The sequence below is a fragment of the Cygnus atratus genome, chromosome 3, assembly GCF_013377495.2.
Source record: "Cygnus atratus isolate AKBS03 ecotype Queensland, Australia chromosome 3, CAtr_DNAZoo_HiC_assembly, whole genome shotgun sequence".
Taxonomy (NCBI): domain Eukaryota; kingdom Metazoa; phylum Chordata; class Aves; order Anseriformes; family Anatidae; genus Cygnus; species Cygnus atratus.
Genome location: NC_066364.1, coordinates 101,308,576 through 101,329,586, shown reverse-complemented (window position 1 = coordinate 101,329,586; position 21,011 = coordinate 101,308,576). Strand labels below are relative to the sequence as shown.

The window sequence follows — 21,011 nt, the reverse complement described above, 5'->3', positions numbered from 1 at the left end:
TGTGCAGTTGACACGCAGGAGAGAAGGGATGCCATCCAGAGGGACCTTGACAGGCTTGAGAGATGGGACTGTGCAAATCTCATGAAGTTCAGCAAGGTTGAGTACAAGGTCCCGCACCTGGATCAGGGCGATCCCAAGCATGAATACAGGCTGGGAGATGAGTGGATCGAGAGCAACCCCAAGGAGAAGGACTTGGGGGTGTTGGTGGATGGAAAAACTCAACATGAGCTGGCAATGTGCACTTGCAGAAAGCCAGCCATATCCTGGGGTGCATCAAAAGAAGCATGGCCAGCAGGCCAAGGGAAGTGATTCTCCCCCTCTACTCCTCACCTGTAGTACAGCATTCAGCTCTCGGGTCCCCAGCATAAGAAGGATAAGGGCCTGTTGGAGAGAGTCCAGAGGAGGGTCATGAGGAAGATCAGAGGGCTGGAGCACCTCTCCTATGACAGGCTGAGATTGTTGGAGTTGATAGTCTAGAGAAGAAAAGGCTCCATAGAAACCTTACAGTGGTCTTCCAGTACCTACAGGGGGTCTATGGAAAAGACAGGGAGAGCCCTTCTGAGGGAATATGTAGTGATAGGACAAGGGGTAATAGTTTTAAAGTTAAAGAGGGTAGATTTAGATTAGATATAAGGAAGAAATTCCATAATACTAAGCTATTTTAAAAGGAAAACTGACACTACAAATTATCAATCTAGCTGATAACATTTGTCTTCAGGGCTAGGTTTTCCTTATTAATTTTGAGAAAGCATGCAGAATATTTTGCAAGCTACCAAATTCGTAAGCTGTCTTTATGATTTTTTGTTTGCTTGTGGTGTCTTTTTAGGTAAGCCATAACCACCTTGTAGACATTAAATACCATTGGTGTTTTATTGTAGACCTTATCTAGAACACACTCACCCAAAAGTTTAAAAGCTGAATGCCAGAAAATGAGATGAAGCAAGTAGGGATAAGGCATGTAATGGTGTAAATGGCTGTAGGGGATGTTGTCATGATGGAACATAAGTATTTCATCTGGCAGAAGCATCTGACATCATTGTGGATCTAGAGCATGACATTTCTTGGTTTTGATTTGTCACGGTGAGTCGTGCATCAGGCAGAAAACTACTTCAGTCCACTTATAAGTGCCTAGGTGACCAGCCACTTGAGGAAGAAAAACCACACTGACGTTAACTTAGTTCTTTTTTTCTGATTTTTTTGGCTGGGAAGGCATGTTCCTTAAATAATGTTTAGAGTGTAAATTGCCTTGTACCACTCAGAAGAATAGTCAAAACTAAAGCAGAGTGGTGGGCAGTGTCATTTCAATTTGAAATTATAATGGAGTGGACTTCTAGAACAACAACAAAAAAGGCAATTCTTGTAGCACGTTGGAGATCCGTGGGATATTTCATAATTATGTGTAAATTTTGTTTCTTAAAATTCCCTCAAACAAAACAAAATTCCTAACTATTTGAAAACTTCCAAATATTCTGGTAATTATCTTTCTGGGAACTGTTATCTCAGTGGAAAAAACAAGTCTGAAAGTCCTGGATAGTAATGTCATGGTTGTGATAATGTGTATCAGGGTTAAGAGAAACATTTCTTACAGTATTTCTCTTTTCACTAACATGGAATTGGCTGCTGCCTGGCACCACTGGATTTGAAAGCTGAAGAGAAGCCTTGGAGAACTTTTAGGAAGTAAAGGAGAGTGTTTCCAAATAGCTGTACCAGAAGGGAACCAACAGGAGAATATTACATTCCGTAATCTCATGGTATTAAAGGTTGTAGGGCTGGCTGTTACAATAGAAATACTTGTACAGTTCTCCGGATTTTTTTCTACAAATTTCTTCTCATTTGTACTGGAGAACAAGCATTCAGTTCCCAGGAACCACAAGGCCAAAACATCCCCTTTTGTACTGAGAATCTAAGTTGTCATTTGGAGCCTATGGAAATTTTAGCTGCAGTTTCAACTGGCAAGAGAAGTCCTAAGGTAGATGTAAAAGGCTGATCATTCAGGGTCTGTGCAAGGAGAGAAAAGGTGAACAGTTTTTGTATTGCATGTTCAAGAAAATACATGGATAGTATTCCAAAAAAACCCATCTTTTTCTGTCTTGGAAAATGGATTTTTTTCTTTTTAATTGGGGTTGGGGCTGGAGGGTGGGGTTGATTTTTTTTTTTTTTGATGGGGAGATTGAATTTTTAATGTATTTTTATTCTTTTTTAAGAGATTTTTTATAACTGAAGAAAGTTTACCATTGTAGCTTTTCACACATGCAAATACACGCACACAAAGGAAGTAAGAAACTGTCTCTTGAAAATCATGCCATACTGATTCGAACATAGCTTATCTTGTTTTCAAGGGAGACCATGAATAATACTAGAGAAAAAACAAACAAGCTATTATTATAAATATTCCAAAAGAGGAAAGTAAGAGGACTTTTCATGTCATGTCATTTTTAGTGTAATGAAAGATAATGTTGGCTACCAACGTTAGCAATGAGGTCAAAATATATGTAACATGATAATGCATTGGTCATATGTGCAGATAAATCCTTAAATATTTCTGGAGGAGATAGTCTAGCAGCTATCAAATACAAAGTAGATTAGATGCCCAGAACTTGACAGAATTACGTGAAGGTCAGAAATATTAATACCACATCAGTAGTCTGTTTCACAGGCATAATGAATAAGGTTATGCTGCAATCAGTCCAATTTAACTAATCACAGAGTTTTGTGAGTCTTCAATTTTAAAATGTTTTCGAAGGTGTTCTTTCTTTTTTTCTTCTTCTTTGATCTGTGATTTTAGCTCACTGCTTCCTTACTGTTTTGGGCTGTAACTGAATTAAGTTTATTGCCATTTTAATATATATATATATATATATGGGTCTGCACTGAATTACTTGGAAGGAGAACTAATTTGTAGAATACTGTCAGATTTTTAGTCTCATTTAACGTCACCAAACTGAAACACCTTACTTACTGGTCATAGCAGTCCCATTGATCTGTGCTCCCTCCTGCTGGCCTTATGTTTTTTTTGGCATTCAGAAGTGCTCTTTGTCACCTCAGGACTTCATATCTTTGATAAGGGCTATATGATGTGAACCATGTAGGCTGTTTTAAGCTTAAGTCAGCGTGCAGTGTTTCACTCAATTTCTGTATAGGACAGTGTGGAACGGGTGTTTTATAGCCATGCCCTGTATTCTGAAGTAGCTCTCCATTTTCCACTGAGTGGTATCAAGTAACTTGTATAGCCAACATTATATTCTTTCTTGCAGATGGTGCAAATGTTGTCTTGTCCCCAGCATGCCGCTTCTTCAGGTCTCTGCATAAGCTAGCCTTACTCTGTCCCTTTTTGCAGTTCTTCGAGGTAATTCCTTTCAAGGTGCAGGGCCAAACCTCCATGTTTCTTTGGAATGGGACAAACGAAGTTTCTGGATTATGCCAGTTGCCCATGGTGCCAGGTTCATCATGACTGATGGACAAGCTACTGATTGAGGGATGGCTACATGTTAACCTTTGATTTAAGTTGTGCTTAAATTTAATCACTTTTTTATGCTCAGAATTTGTACTGTTAATAAAAAAATAATAAAGACCATTCCTGGTCTGAAGGGCCAATTTTTGAATAACACAGAAGTTTATGTTAATATGGAATTAAGATACTCAACATCAGTATTGTTTTTCATTCTTTATATTCTTATAGTTTTGAAGCAAAAACATGAACAAAAGATACTTTAGAGAGAGATTTCTAGATTTAGAGATTTTAGAATAATTGTGTGTTTGTCTGCTATGAAAGGATAGAGAAAAGAGTGGCAACAATAGAGAATACTGTTTACTTAATTTATGTAATATAATTGTTTTATGTAAATTTAAGCTTGATCACGTACCCGATAAACAGAATCCGTTCTAATGTACGTCTGAAATCTTGTTGAATGCCATCCTTCACTAAAACATAGAACTTTTTACCTCAGAAAGGAAAGGTGCTTGGGTCATAAAAAAATCTATGCCTTCCATGGAAAATCCTAAATCATTTAAAAGTTGTTTGGCAGACAGATGTAAGAATGGTGGCAGCAGCAATGCAAAGTCTGTGATGAAGATGAATGGGAAAGCTCTTTGATTTCTTGTTGATTTCTAGGGAGTTTGGAATCAAATCTGTACCACAAAACATCTCAGCAATAAACTGAGGCTGCTCTTTGTAAAGATAAAGGCAGTGAAAATTCTAGTTAGAGCTGGTGCACGCCAGTTGACCAAATCTCTGGGAAGGTAGATATATATCTTTTTTGTTTGTTAAAAGCTATTTCAGGTAAAGTTCAAACAAAGTTGGACAAAAGTTTTGTCCCTTGGCCCACAAAACTAATTTTGCCAAACATTAAAATTCAACTTGCTTCTCAGCATTTTGCTTCTGAAGGCATTATGTAAAATCTGCTTTGCAAAAGACAGATGATAGCATTACTAAAAGTGGTGCTATGAAAAATTCATGCAAATCTATCATGTTGATACACTTTTTACAGTGCTACTGGTAAATTCATTAGATTAATTATCTCACACTTCAGTACAAATATATTTACGTGTACATACACATACACAAATATATTTGTACACATTTATGTAAATTGCAATTCAGTAGTTAATGAATTTCATTTACTTTGAACTCAGTACAGTTGATTTTGATTCTGTTTTCCTACTTATGATATTGTGTTACTCTATGACACTTGAACATTTCTGCTGAATTCCTCCAATAGTTACAGAAGACAATACTTATCTCAGGACAAATATCCTTAAGTATATCTCTTTCTCCCTGGTCTTCCATTAAATCGAGACCTCACCAGGAGTCTCTGAAATTCATAGATTCAAGAGCTGATAAAGACTTCAGCTGTCAAGCCTTTCTAGAGGGTTTTGACTGTCCCTTGCAAACTTTGGGAAAGCTGGACTCCTTTGGGCATGGCTAGATGGAGCCATCTCCTGGCCAGACAGCAGAGAAAACTCTTAATTGAATATTAAGACCTGATCTGGTAATCAACCTTGCTGTAAACAAATTACATATACATGATGAAGGAATTGCTGCCTGCAGACTGATATATTTGGGTTCCAGTTCCCATTTATAAACTTTACACACTGGAAATTAGAAATCTGGCAAGTGGATACCTTACATTGTATGTCTTTGTGCATTGTATGAACATACGAAGAATGTGAACCAAGGAGTGTGGTTTGTTGCTGACTCCTGATAGAGCTAAGGCATGGTGGTAATCAACCACTTTTTTGAATGATAACAGGGACAAGTCATCTGTAAATCCTGTTTTACTGCATTGATGCAAGGTGGATGTTAACATATTTCTTTCTCTGATATTTTGTTTGTCCTGGGGTGTGACAAACTCAACCTTTTGGGTGAATGGCTGTCTTCTGTTCCGTTCTGATAAAGCCCTGTCTTGTACCATATTTGTGACTGTACAAGTGTTGAAGTATCCATTTTTGCAATATGGATTTCATCTCTTAGGCAGTTGAGTAAACCACTACAGCTCAACAATTTTTATTTATGAAAGGGCTTATTGACATGAGAAAAACAATTTCCATCTATGAGGAATCCCACACTAAGATACTAGTCAGTAAAATTCTTTGTTTGCATGTAATCTGCATGGTGATTAGATAATAAGAGCTAGGAAAAACATTGCTCTTCATGAAAGGGGGTAAAGAGAATTTTCATTTGGCCGTTTCAGTGGGCAGACTTGCAAATTTCTGTTTACAGCAACACAAATAAAGAGTATTCTTTTATTTGTCATAGTATAGCTGATCTGCAAGTTTAAGACTTGTTTTATTGTACTACAAGATGTGAAATATGAGTTACTTTGTGTTGTCTGAGAGCTCTGGATAAACATAACTTCATTTTATTTTATTTTTATTTTGGGGGGAGAGTGGGGGGATAGAATAAAGCATCTGTTCTTTATAGTTTTATTGGACCTAAAAGTTCCATTACAGACATCTCTGAAACTTATCCTTTTTTACTTCAACACTTGGAAAGAAGAAAGTGTCTGGTTCTTATGGCAGTGGGATTCAAAAAAGCTGCCTTCAGCTGCCAGGTATTTCATCCCCCTTTTTTTTTTTTTTTTTGTTTTTTGAGTATGATCAGCTCAACTCAAGTCTCTGTAGCCTGGTTTCCTTTTCAGTAAAAAGGAGATGGCAATGTTTGACTGCCCAACAGGGACATTTGTTAATGCAGGTACTATTCTTCTCTACTAGGGTTGAAGGATTCATGTAATTGAGATGTGCAAAGTCCTTGCAAAGTCAGATTTCTCAGCATAAAACATATGCCAGAACAACACTTAAAATTTCGTACAGCATGTGTATTTGGAGCAGGTGGGAAGTCCTTCTGTTCAAGCTGTCTTCAATGACCTTAAGTGTCCTCCACCTTAAGTGATGGTATCTCAAAAGTTGAATAAGTTTGTCAGTGTTCATTTTAAATATTATGAAAGATTAGGAACGATTGTGTACATTTTCATACTATTGCTGATCTGTTTTTTATTTTTTTTCATTTTTAGAAAAAAATTAACTTTAAAATAGTATTGCACATATAACAATTAAGTGTGCTTTATTTTTAACTTCATTGTTTTTCAGGGGGATCAGATATCGAGTACCTAGATTTTTATAAGCCAGTGGTGTGGTTCTGGATCCTTGTTGGGCTTGCTTACTTTGCAGCTGTCCTCAGCATGATCGGAGACTGGCTAAGAGTCATATCAAAAAAGACAAAGGAAGAGGTAAGAATATTTTGAAAGGAGAGGAAATACTGTTTTTTAAAAACTTTGATTAGCAGTCAGGTGAACTTACAACCCCTTTTACTCTTAGGGAATGGGACAAAGCTGTCTGTATATTAAATATATGCTTCAGCTCAAATGGAGCTGTAGCAGTCTAGTCCAACATATAGTGAATTTTACGTGGCTGCATATAAATTTATGTAAACTGTATTGTTGAATGGTGTATACACAATTGTGACTGAGTTAGAGGAAAAATTTCTCTGAAAGAATTATTCTAGATGGTAGAATAAAGTCGGTGACTTTTGAGGCAAAAAAATCATTCTGTTTTCATTGTTTCTGTATGGGATGCAGATATGTAAAAATAAATTTAAAAATCACTAAATAGTTATATTCAAGATACCTTTCATCATTTTACAACACTAAGAGAATAAATGTTTCCTATTATGTAGGGTATTGAAATGAATTATTTAAATATGTCTGGGTGTATTTTACTATAATTACCTTCAGCTGCATGCATAGCTATTTGTAGTCAGGTGCATTGTTTTCAGTTAAAATATATTCTTATTTGTAAATGTGTATTTATCATTTCAATGATACAATATTTTACTTTAAATCTTTATTTACTTTACTTTTAAGTGACAAAATTTATTTTCGTCACTTTAACAAAATGTTCTGGCTTCTAAAGATGTTAGAGGATAAATAAAAATTCCTTCGACAATTAGCACAGTTCAACTTTCACTAGAAGTTTCAGAAAGAAATTTTGTTTTAAGCAACGTATTATTTCCCTCTAATTTTACTTCAGTTCCTCTGCACATATCAGTCCATTTGTGTTATTTAAATAGAAAAAAAACTTTTTTTTGAGATGAATATGCTGGTTATTGTGCAATGGCCTGCTACTTATGTTTCTTTAAATTGTCTCTGTAGCTGTAGGGCATGGCATCAATGTCTAGATGTAATCTTGACGTTGCTTGAGTTCCCAAAGTCCTCACTATAAAGGGTAGTTTATACCCATACATCTTGACTCATTACAGGCTCCTTGGGTCACTCAGGGCCACTGCCTCTTCCTGACCAAAGGGCAGTGGTGATAGTGAGAGCAGGCAAGAGGGTGTGAGCTGTGCACTTGGGCAGGATTACTAAGCCCAGTTTGTGAGCTCTGTAGCCTTTTTGCATTGCTCTTGCTATGCTTAGAGCTCTTACAGCTAGTGACAGCATTGTGGCAGGCCTGTTCTAAGGAAATTTTTGTTAAAAATTTCATAAACACTTATTGCAGTAAAAGAATCAGCAGCTAACTAATGAGACAATGTAACTCCAAAGCAGAGGACAATATTTGATCAAATTTATTTAAAGAGTATGAGAACTCATCTTTTGCCTCTGCTCTGCAAATTTTAAATTATATTTATAGTTTGGTTTAAACAACTAGCTTTTCTAGTGTCCCTCACAAATATGGAGCAGTGTTTTCATTTCCAAGTTCAACATTTTGCAGGATCACTATCTTGTGTTCTGGAAGAGCATTGAGGGCATCTTTATCAGTCAACCTGCATGATCTCCACTGTCTGTAGGGAAACCAGCAGATCACTTCAAATGGCGTTAGCCTGTATTGTTTTTGTGTATTATTTTGAACTTAAGAATTAGGTCCATCTAGCCCATTACTTCATCTGCACTGGGAAAAAGTAAGAGTTGGACAAGTACATGTGGTGTTTCCCTATTGTCTAACTGTTCACAACCTGGATCAATTCCTAAACTGCATTTAGTTTCTAGATTCTTGAATAAAAGTGGTATTATGACTAAGGCACTATGACTTGGGACTATGCAAAAATACCTTGTTCAGGCTTCACTTTGCAGCACTTCCTCATGCACTAGTGACACAATGTAGTTCTTCATGCTACTTCCTGAAATGAATCTGGTCTTTAATCTTACTTTTCTCATACTCTTCTATTAGGCAGTAAGATCTCTGGATAAGATGCTATCTTGACTATATAATTGTACATAGCACTGAGGGTTTAATCTTGTTTAGGATGTCTCATTATCCATGTTATTATAATGATAATATATTAAGAATGTTTGAATTTTGTTATGTCTTTTCTGTTATACTGAAGACATTTCAGTATAGGCTAAGAAACATGAATTGAACAGAGTCATGCATTTCTAACATATTAAGTGTATTCCTAGTTATATTAAGCAAAACTCAAAATTTCCCAGGTTATCCAGCACAGTGCTATGCCAAAGTTTCTTTCCTCAGGCACCAGGAATGTATCCCCTCTTTCCGTTCTTTCTCACCTTTGTAGCCTAAACAAGCATATTCATTTTGTCTACAGAAAGGAAAACTTTGTTCTTCAGATATATCCAAATTCTCTTGGCTGATGCAGGTATTAAGGATTTTGCCGTATACAAGTGTCTCATGTGTTTTAGGTTAGATTAAAGACAGACATAATTTGTACCATTTGTTCAATTAATCATATCCCTGATGTTCAGAAATATTCCCCCACGTTTTAACCCATTGCTCAAGCATGTCTGAAAAAAATGCATAACAAAAAATGTTCTAGCAATAACTACTACAGTATCAGAAATGTGAGAACAATTTGAGAAAACAGAATCACGGCATAGTACTATTTGTGTGCTAGTTAGGAGATATGAAATATTATTTCTGGATTCTATCCTAATTTTGTAAGAAGAAATTTGTGTACAAATATAGTGTATTTTGCTGTGAGATGAACTGTTTGATTAAACAGAAGCATTGTACAAGTATTCACTTTACAAGTAGCATTTTATGACTTTAAAACTGCTGTTCTCAGATCATCTTTGCTATCTGTCCAGGAAAATTCAAGTGAAAAAGTTGAGACAGTTCAGTGGAAATGTAATCGTTAAATCTCCTCTTTGCCAGCAGAAGCCAGAGGACACTCTGAATTTCTTGAATTATCTGTTTTTTCAGTTAAGCCTAAATTTATGATGGTCTGTTCCAGCTTCTGTGGATGCAGATTATAACAGAAGAACTTATCTGTAGTTCAGATAATAGAAATAAGTGCAATGGAAAATCCTAGTCACAAGCATGATTTTTTTACTGTTTTTTAAGGAAACATTTTGTCAGTCTTTGGGGGGAATAGCTCGTTATTCCCAGAAACAGCCTTTAACACTGGAAAGAAGCTATGCTACTATGCTATATACTGAAATCTACTGAGAGACAGAGGCTATGATAAAATCTATAGGATATATCACAAGGATCATTGAGTCCAACTCCTGGGATCCCAAAATATGACCCCGCTCCCCCCCAATAAAACAAAAAATGTTATTGCTTATTTAGAGTACATATTGTGTAAGGAAACCTCCACGTTCCAAGAAATTGTTGATCATGATTATCATCTAATTTCCTGTTCACATTTTTCTCTTTACTAATGCAGTTATATTGTTCTTAAAAGCAGTTTACATAAGGTTTTGTGGTAATAATGCATTATAATGTTTCAACAAATAAAAATCTATTTTTTCATGATACCACCAGAAAAGTTTCTCATATGCAAAGTGGAGTTGAAATAATAATAAAAAAATCTGGTCAGATATTCATTGATCCACAATAATGCTGTATTTTGATATTAAAATGCAGATAGCCAGGATGTCTTTCAGTTGCTCAGGTGGCCTTTGTCTCCTGAAATAGTCTTGAGAGTTTTGAATGCCTCAGATGGAGAGGGAGGTGAAAGACAAGTAGAGACAGAAGTGGGAGTTTTAGAAGGATAGATCTGCTGCTGGAAGCAGTTCATACAGTAAGATAGATGAAGTGTCAGAAAGTCATTGGAACATGCTGTGTGCTAAAATCTTAAGTAGGCGATCTGTCTCTGAAGTTCAGCTTCAGAGTACTAGCTTGCCTGAACCTCCCCCCTCTTCATTATTCTCTGTACTCTGATTACTCAGAGCACTTACATAGTCTTCTGATTTTAGTTGCTTTGAAAGGTAAAATTTCAGGATTTTTTTTCCTTGTCATATTTTCTTTTACCTCAGTATGCAGCAGCTTCTGAATTTCAGTGTTTCCTGCAAAGATGCCTGCCCAATCAAGAATCCTAGTCATTTAGGCTATAAATTTCAAATTCCCATTTATAAGATTAAGCGCTTGCATCCCTTGGCCTCACGATACTGTTTGTTAAGCTCTAGTCCATTCAAGCTCTAGACTTCATTTAAGTCAATGAAGATGTGATTAACCTCCACTGTAGATGTTAACATCAGAACTAGTCATCTACATTGCCTTTATAGTCACTGGAAAGAAATGACTGTTTCTAGTATAATCTATTTGAATTTTTTAAGGTATCTACCTTAAGATGATGAATTATAAGATGAATTATATCCTCAAAGAGCCTGTTCTCTTTGGTGTATGTCAAAAGCCCAAGTGAATGACTTGTGTTAGACATTAGCTCAGTTTGGACAAGTGATTTTTCACGCGGGGTGTCTTTCTTTTGAATTGAATGACATGGATCCAGCTTTAAAGACCAAAATTAAGACTTCATGAGAAATAGCACATTTATTTCTTGTGAAAATTCAAGAGGTAACTGTTACCTTTGGTATTTATAAACAATTTGATTCATCTGAATCATCATTCTGTTTAATCCTTGGCACCAGTGGCAGATCTGTCACTCATGTCTGTCAAAACAGAATTAGGCTTGTCATGATGATGCCATGGAGATTATTGCACTCTCTGTAGTATTTGTTGTCTTTTCATTTTACTATAGCTCAAGGCTACATGCGTTCATGCAGCATATGGGGCCCAAAATTAAAGAGAAGGTAAACCTCTCATATTCCGTGAATGTAGGCTTTATGCATGGAAATGGTATGGTATCTCTCAATCTTGTTCTATTATTTTTATTTTTATTTTTTTATTTTTTTAAAAAGGAAGAAAAATTAGTCAGGTCTGACTTTACAAAACAGGTGAGCCAAATTAGTTGCTCATCCATGCTGAAAACACTGGCCTTCCTTTCTCCTTCCTTTATCCTCTGTCCTTCCCCTGGCCTTCTCCCCAGTTTCTCTGTAGTATACTATACCTCTGACTTAGCAATATATCTGGTGCTTATTTGATTGTAAAATGAGTGGACTCAACTTGCTAGGAAAGGGACATAAGAGTTTTGCAAGACTTCAGTGAATTCAATCAGCCTAGCAGGCAAACGGGCCTCAGAGCCTCCTCCGTGAGGGTACGTGACCGAGGAGGAAGGAGGTTTTCCTTCAGTGACAATGAGCTCTTAATCTGGCACTTGCTATTTTATGAGACAACATCCATTGAGTTAGAAATGAAACTGATCAGAAATCAGCCTGGTGATCAGAGGCCTTTTACAAAGCTATGAGCGCATTGCTGATCCATTGCACGTTGCTTTAAGCAAGATGGAGCAGCTTCTGTTGAGGAAAACAACTCAGGGCTTTTCCTTTTCTTACAAACAAAACATTTCAATAATGCTAACGATCATCTATTCACAAGTTCAAAGGGTTGGGCAGAAGGACTTGGTGCAAGCCTGTTCCTAGCAAGTGCTGAATTAGAGAAATATTTGTAGGAGGCAGTCATAGTGCAAAAGCAATTGCAGGTGAAGTCCTTTTACATGACAGTGATTAACGGGGGTGACACAATGCTAGGATGTGCCAGCAGGGGATTGTTGAATTTCTGTAGGAAAATGGTGTTACAGCTGCAGATGTTATAAAAAGGAATATTGCCAGAAAACAGTCCCTAGCTCTGTGGCCTAAGATTCAGGCAGAATGCAGAGCGCTACAAAAAAATGGTGAAAAAAAAGAGCTGTTTGAAGAGAAGCCTGCCTAGCTTTAAGAGTTTCTCCCAGTCCATCCAAGATGTGCAGAAATGTGTATCTGAGAAAGAATTGCAACATTCAAAAAAATGATTGTTTCTAATAATTTGTGTCAGATGGGGAAGAACATAAAGTATTAGGTCATAAAATATTTGTATAATAAATGCAACTCTAGGCCTCCAGTCAAACTTGAATAGCAATAGGACAGAAAATAAAATAAAATAAAAAAGATGGGACTACATCCCTCCATAATTTTTCTCAGTCTTGGAGACATATAGAGTGGTATTAGTGTAAGAAAAAGGAAGAAATGACTGACCTGATTTTGAATGAAATTTGATCTAATTCTAAAAGATCACAAGTATAAGCTACCCTGGTGGTTTTCTAGGTCCTGCCATTGCAACAGTCTAGTACTGAGTTTCTGTGTTGATCACTCTTTTACAAGTACACCATCGTACTCTGCAATAAGGAATGAAAGGATACGTTGTTCTGTTAGTCCGAGAGAAACTAATCTGCTGATTGGTTTTGACACTTTATTTCTTGAGATGTCTTTCTTCATAGCTTTGTGTACTTCAGACACAATGCCTGCTTAATTTAGTCTCAGATTCACTGCACACACAAAGGTAATACCTATGCTGTTATCATATTGTGTGGCTTATGTTTATATTCTACCTCTTAGCAGAGGATACTAAAGCTCTTTAGAAATGTCTATGTTGTTATTGTATAGTAAGTACCAGGTCCCTAAGTGATGCTGGTGTGGTGTTGATTATAAGAGAAGTGCTACCCAAATACACATCTGTTAGCAGCTTGGACACTGTGTCTGGTAAGGGAAGGTGGGCACTGAGGGCATGCTACCTGCCAGTACCAGCACTTAACCCTGCTCTTCCACGTGCTCCCCATTGCCTCACCGTGCTGACTTGGACAATTCAGGAGTGATACAATGCCTTCAGTTCAAGTTGCATTCAGCTAGACAGTGATGACAAGAGCTATTGAATTTGCAAAAATAAAACTGGAGCAAATTACTTACACTTCATAGTAAGATAGAAATTGATTAAAGAGTTCTGTTATAGCAATGGCATTTCTCGGAGTTAATTACACATGAAGATTCCCTGAATGTAGGTTATCACCGCTTACATTAGGAGATCTTGATTTTTTTTGGAGACGAGATGTAATTGATCCTTTAAGCCATTGAGACAAATGTACCTGTGACTTAACTCTATTGACAGAGTGATATTTAGTCATGAATGTCTTCAACCCCCATCTTCATGATTAACATTCCTGAAGACTTTAATTTATTATTATTATTTATTTATTATTTTTGTAATCTCAGAGCTTGGATATTATTAGGACAAGACACCAGAACATGTTAGCAATAATGTGTATGCATTTGATAACTCTCTTGTGGAAAAGTCCTCGGATGAAGCCGGTTCAGCAGAATAACCTTGCATCTTCAAGAAACTGTGTTGACAGTGAGGAAATTGTGTTTTGCAATAATGGATAAAAGGGACTGAAGACATTATGGAATACTATTTGTTACAAGGGGTAAGTGCAGTTGTAATAGTCAGGTGGAACAACTTTAGTGGAGCTTTAATATTTCACAGAAGTATCACTCCAGATATAGATACTGGAAATTCAAGGATTAAGCAATTTTTGGTGGGACTTGACCATATAAATACAGTAGCCAGTCTTTATTCAGTACCAAGTCAAAATTAGGTCTTTTGTTTTTATGTTCTCTTCAGCATATCTTTATAAGGAGAAAAAAGAAGTCCAATGAAATTATGAAAGTTATCTTTTTTCCTGTGGGAGAAATTTGAGAGAGCCTTTCAACTGCTTGTGGCTTGCATTTTGTTATGTTTCTAGTATAATTCTCAAAATGTTTGCTATTTCTGGCTGCAGCAAAGTTATGGGCTGTAGAGAGTAGACAGACTACATGTTGGTCTCCTGAATCACATTAGGGTCAGCTGATAGAGCTTCATGTAAACTTAAACTTTCTTGTGATTAATTCTTGTGATTCTCGTGAGTGTAATTCACACCCACCACGTTGAGAGGGGTTGGATGCTCTCTGAGGTAGATAAAACAACTAAATAGAATGACTGATTTTGATAGGGAAATGTAATCATCTCTTTTTTGTTATGCTTGAAAGTTTACTAATAAAGTGGAACACTATGGGTGGAGCTAATCAGACCAATAGCTTGTGTACAGTAATGAAAGATACACATGCAGCTCTATGCAAAGAGGTCTCTGATGGGCAGTATCAGGTACCTAACATGGGATTGTTTATATTTTTGGAGGAAAAAAAAAGAGGTAAACCAAAGCAAAAATGTGGTGACTGTTGTATTTGGCTCTGTTTTTGTAGAGGTGATTAAAAAAATAAATTCGTAAGCTACCTGTTCCTATTTAGTTGAATTAGACCATGAGAGATCAAAAGGGACACTTCTGTATCTGCCATCTGTCGTATCTCCACAAAATACACTCCCACAGCTGCCACCATAGATACGTCTCCACAACAAAATAATCAAAATTTGCAGGCTCTCTGCATTTCCATTGGGCAATGTGGTTTATCTCATCCAAGGCATCAGATGTTCTCATGGAAGTTCTGGGTGAAACCAAACAGTCATTGCTCACTGGAATGAACTCACAAACATTATTTATTAAAGGACTCAATAATCCAATTACCAGTGGGAGAGAATTGTTCCCAAAACACTTCTGACCACCATGTCTACAAAAATATCACTGTCTATGTAATCGTAATGTTACTCCAGAAGATGGCAATTTCATAAAACAGAACCTTTCCCCTCTGATATTTGGCCTTAAAAAAAGGGATACCTGTACCTGTCAGGGGATCCCAAAGAGAGAACAATTACTGCTTTATTTGTACCATTCAACTTGAAATTTAGGTTTGGTGGATTAAAAACTTGTAGAAGAGTTCTTTGCTACAGAGCTGAGGTCTGGGAAGAACAAAGGAATGGAAGACAGTGATTAAACTCCTGGGAAAGCTTGGCATACATATCTTGTTAGTGCCTGTGGTCTTTCCTCTCTGTGTTAAAGACAAGTAGACAAGAGTCTTCTCTACCTATTCACTGATTATAGCCCAATGGAGTTAGGATATTCTCTAATAATGCTAAAGGCCATGTACTGGGAATGGGAATTTATTTACTTTGACTATAAATTCTTAATATACAGGAAAAGAATGGCTGTCAATCAAAATGTCTGTGAAACCTATCTTTTCCTATTCTGCAACGATGAGCATAAATTTTGGGCAGGAAAAAGTGGTGTATGCTTCCCCAGGCCTGCAGGAAAGCGAGAAGGCAGAGATACAAACCCTTCTACAGAGTCAGCACACCCAGCAGCTGCATCGTTAAATACATCTAGTATCTCTGTACCTACATTTTTTTTTAATTTCATTTTTTAAGTGGGAATTTTAGAGAACAGTTTCTGAGAAGGCTGGATGAGTTTCTTGAAAGCTAAGACAAAATGTTATGTACTCTACTCTGCTGCCTGGATAATGTGACATGTACATGCTCTTTCTAGTTTTGTCGCTGAGTAGCATATCATGGAGAAGTTAATTGGATGTGTTATTTTTAAGTAACAGAAAAGTACATTGGAGGGGAAAAAAGCTGAAAAACTTTGGAGAATGCATTAAGGATAAATGTTAGAAATCATGTACTGAGGAACATCTAGAGCATTAAGAATTTCAGTAAGGAAGGCCACTTTTTTTTCCCTCCTAAAATGCAGTCAGAGGTGTACCATCTGCTCATTATTTAATTGATTCTGGGGGGGTCTGCACTAACATTATGACCATCATAAAGTGTATGAGCCCTGCATATAAAAGGAAACAACAAAAGGGTACAGATATCAAAGAAAAAACTACACACTTCATTTAGAAATACATACAGTCTCATTTTCTTGCACAGTGTGTGTAATGTCTATATTTTGTTTAGTACTCACTGGTATAGCTCCTCCCAGGCATATCTTTCATATCATATATCTGAATTCTGTCCAGGCAATATCTTCCCTTTCTGTGAACAGAAGCAGATTAACTGGTTATACTTTAACATTAGGATTTTTCAAGAATGACCCTGAGAGAGAGAAGCAAAGTAAGGCAAAGTTAGAACAGTGTGTGTTCACTTCAGTCTATTTAAGGAGGTCCTGCTCTATGTTTGCTTCTTTGTTTCTATTTTATTTTATTGACCAGGGCTGTGACTTAATTCAAAGTGCAGACTACTCATATGTAAAGGTTATGGCTACATGACTTGTGCTGTCCAGACCATACTTAATAGGATGAGCAGTCTTCCTGCATGTTGGACAGTTCTGTTTGTATAATTATTTGGTTATCTGTTCAGAGCATGTCCAGAAAGGTCCTCAAATTCCTGACAAATATAAGGAATTAGAGTAAATGTAATGAAGAACAAGTCACGTTCTTCAGTACTTTCAAATATTTTTTTCTTTTAGCAGCAGCATCCCCTTGGGCATGCTTACATTCAGGATTATGTGATTGGCCTCTATCCAAGACCTGAGCTCAGCTAGAAAACAAGAAAGCTAAAACATGGTAATGAAAATCAATAGGGAAGGTGTTGGTCTCACCCGTGGTACTGGCTGAGAGACTTGTCCTGCACCAGTTTTATGTTGGTATTAATTTAGATGCTTTTTGTCAGGAATAGGAGAATGAGTGATTACTTAATGCCCATGTTTTTTCCTAGGCCCATTAAATTCAGGATGTCCATCTTTAGATAATATTGTTGATAAGGTATATGCAGAGTCCGGGAACTGTTTTATCATTCAGAAAGTTCATACAGTATTTTTGGTGTGTAGTTTTTTATTTTTTTTAAACTGACTTTAACAGGAATGAGAAGCCACATTTCAAAATTGTTCAGATACTGTTTCCACTGTATACTGATAGAAAAATTGTGAAATTAAAAAGCTGACTGGGTGGCTGCGCCCGAAGAGTTGTAGTGAATGGAGTTAAATCCAGCTGGGGGTCGGTCACTAGTGGTGTCCCTCAGGGTTCAGTATTGGGGCCAGTTATCTTCAATATCTTTATCAATGCTCTGGATGAGAGAATCAAGTGCACCCTCAGTAAGTTTGCAGACAACATCAAGTTAAGCATGAGTGTTGATCTCCTCAATGATAGGAGGACTCTGCAGAGGAATCTGGATAGGCTGGACTGATGGGCCAAGGCCAACTGTATGAGGTTCAACAAGGCCAAGTGCCAGGTCCTCTACTTGGGGCACAACAACCCCAAGCAGCGCTACGGGCTGGGGGAAGAGTGGCTGGAAAGCTACCCAGTTGAAAGGGTCCTTGGGGTACTGGTCAATAGCTGACTGAATATGAGCCAGCAGCGTGGTCAGGTGGCCAAGAAGCCCAACAACATCCTGGCTTGCATCAGAAATAGCGTGGCCAGCAGGATTATGGAAATGATTGTCCCCCTGTACTCTGCTCTGGTGAGGCCGCACCTCGAGTACTGTGTTCAGCTTTGGGCCCCTCACTACAAGAAGGACATCGAGGCCCTGGAGCTTGTCTAAAAAAGGGCAACAAAGCTGGTGAAGGGCCTGGAACGCAAGTCCTGTGAGGAGCGGCTGAGGAATCTGGGATTGTTTAGCCTGGAGAAAAGAAGGCTCAGGGGAGACCTTATCATACTTTACAATTACCTTAAAGGAGGCTATGGGAAGGTGCGGATTGGGCTCTTCTCCCAAGAGCTAAGATGAGGGCAAATGGCCTTTAAATTGCACCATGGGAAGTTCAGGTTGGATATTAGGAGGAATTTCTTTACTGAAAGTGTTGTGAAGTATTGGAACAGGCTGCCCAGGGTTGAGGTTGAGTCACCATCAAGAGGACTTCATAAAATGTGTAGATGTAGTGCTTAGTGACATGGTTTAATGGCGGACTTGGCAGTACTAGGTAAAGTTTGGACTGGAGGATCTTAGAGGTCTTTGCTAACCTAAATGATGTTATGGTTCTAAGTCAGTCCTGGAGCTGAGCTAGGGACTATGTCCCCATTACTAGTGGCATTTCTATTCCCTGACAATCAGGAGTGAGCAACATCACCAGTTTAGTGCTACTTATCATATGGCTGACTTGAGTGCTATCACTGTGACATGTTTTTCCTATTAACTCCTGAAATATTTTGTCATTCAGCTTTATGTAACGTACTTAGTTGTCAATAATTTCTGTGAATGAGACCATATCCTTGCATCAAGTTGCCCTCAACTATGGTATCTGCAGAATCTGGAGTTCTGTGCTGTAATGAGGTAAGAGAATTTGAGAAAAGTAAACAAATGTTACAGAAAGTACGTTGAGATTTTTTTTTGAGCAGCATAGGCAACTGGCATTTCAATCACTTTGCATAAAAGATTTTGTGGCTCTCAGCGCCCAGATGAAGAGGAGCTATAATGCAGTATGAAGAAATGTCATACCCTAAGGACAGAAAGAACCTGAACATAAACAGAAATGTCCATACAGATAAAGGGAGGATCAAATTTTGAGAGCGAGTTGCTTATGTTCGCTGGCAGTTGAAAACTGCACACTTCTTTTCCTGTAACCTTTTGTACTTGAATCTGTAAGTGCTATGGAATTGAGAGTTTCATTCTGAAAACATAACATTTCGAGTGCATTTCAGTTCACACAAAAGCTAAGCAATAATTTGGGGTACACATAGTTCACACAGCACTGAACTTCTAGTTTCTCCTGCTGTGCCAATTACCTATGATTTACTATTAATGTATTTCAATTCTGCTTCGCAACAGCACAGCATTTTTCAATGTTTTCAATGATTTTAATATAAAGCTGAAATCGTGCCAAGCAGCATCATAGCTCTGGTATATGGACAAATATGATTGAGACCACCATGTTCATTTCCACATCACCTTAATTGGAACATGAGACTGTCTCCAAAAGGCATATCTAATGATGTTCTTCATCTAGCTGCATAAATTTCTTTCCCTAAAGAAATCTAATTAGAAGTTAGTAATTAAATATCCTAATAACTACAGTTTGAAAATTCTCCAGAATAACTAACATGCGTGAGTTACACTGCCTGTGCTCCATCACCAACATGCGGTGCTCCAAGACAGCTCTATCACCAACATGTGGTGAGGGGGACTGGTGGGGTAGTTTGGAGCATGTACTAAGGGTTACATGTACTTGCTCTTTTCAGAAGCATGGCCAGCTGTTTTTTCTTTGCTGGGAGAACATGAGAGAAGCAGTAACTGAAATTGCTATTAAAAGGCAGGTTAAAAAGGTTAGGGGGAGGCAGTTCAAGATGCTTGTGGCTTCCAGTAGGTTGCCAAGACACAATTTTAAAACTACTAATCTGATAAAATCCCTTCAATGTGACTGTGAAATGGTAGAGATGTGTGTATGAGCAAAATAACTGGAATGCCTATACAGCTGGTGAAAGCTACAAACATGCTGGGTGAAATAGAAACCCATATACTGTCTATTTGCTCCCCTGGACAGTAGTGTGCTCCAGAATCTGAGCAGCCTGCCTTTATACAAGATTTGGAGCGGGACAGAGCTGTCCTAGGGTGTGCACTGATACTCCTTATCATCTTTTTATTACTTGTTTACTACAAATAAAAATATTGTAGCAGCTGAAATGTTTCAGCAGGACAGATTACATTATTTTCAGATCTGAAGTGCAGTGTGTCTGATCCTAATTGCGTAATTTAAATACTAATAATCATTCAGCTGAGCAAATCCTCTGTGTATTACAGATAATAATCCTTGTTTTAGAAAATATACGTAATGGGTCCACATTAATCAATGGTGTAATTCACTGAAGCTGAGACAAATGTAATAAAATGACCTCTGGGTAAAGAGTTTTTTGTTTTGTTTCTGGAGGGGGGAAGTTCTCCTGAAAACTTGTCACTCCTGAGTGAGCTGATTATTTTTTATCTTCATTATATTCCTGTTTTCCACTGCACTGCAAAGCATGAATAAGCCTTTGGCCACTCTTCTCTGCTAGCTTACCCTCCATATTTGTCTTTGTTAATTTTTATTTTATTTCTGTGCCAAGTCCAAGCTTGCTTGCCAATGATTGAAATTCTGGACTGAGCAGTACCAATTAGACTAATTTATTTAAGTGGGTTAATTCTTCTAAAATGCCTTGCTTTGGAGTTATATTTATCAGCAGTCTATCTTCCCTATGCTATACTTTCCAATTAATAAGCTGCCCACAGAGACAAGATTTAAAGAAAAACAATCTGTTTCCTTAGCCCTTATAACAAGATAATCTCCTCAAAAGGTGCCTCCTTTAATTACCTATATAACTTAATATTGTAATGGTGGTTTGGTTGAAATACAAGAGCAAAAATATAAATAGCATATAAATTACAAGGCCATAGTTCACCTCAGACTGTTATATGGGTAAGCTGCCAAGTCTGTCTCATGATCTGTCCAAGGAAGATGAGGATAATCTGTGAGTCTGTGCCAGCAGCTGCCTCCCTCAGCAGTAGTCTCAGTTTGGGTTTGTAGGATGTTGCATCTTTCCCAATACTGAAACACAGAAATGGGGGAAAGGAATCTTAAA

General features: G+C 37.5%; 1 protein-coding gene across 3 annotated transcripts in view; it reads left to right on the top strand.

Annotated features, from left to right (window-relative positions):
- KCNK2 (potassium two pore domain channel subfamily K member 2) overlaps window positions 1-21,011 on the top strand; it is a 125,932-nt gene that overhangs the window by 101,584 nt on the left and 3,337 nt on the right. For all 3 annotated transcript variants that reach the window (XM_050709901.1, XM_035561067.2, XM_035561084.2), the window contains one exon: window positions 6,586-6,725. In XM_050709901.1, the coding sequence (XP_050565858.1) occupies window positions 6,586-6,725 (140 nt within the window). The remainder of the gene's footprint in view (window positions 1-6,585; window positions 6,726-21,011) is intronic.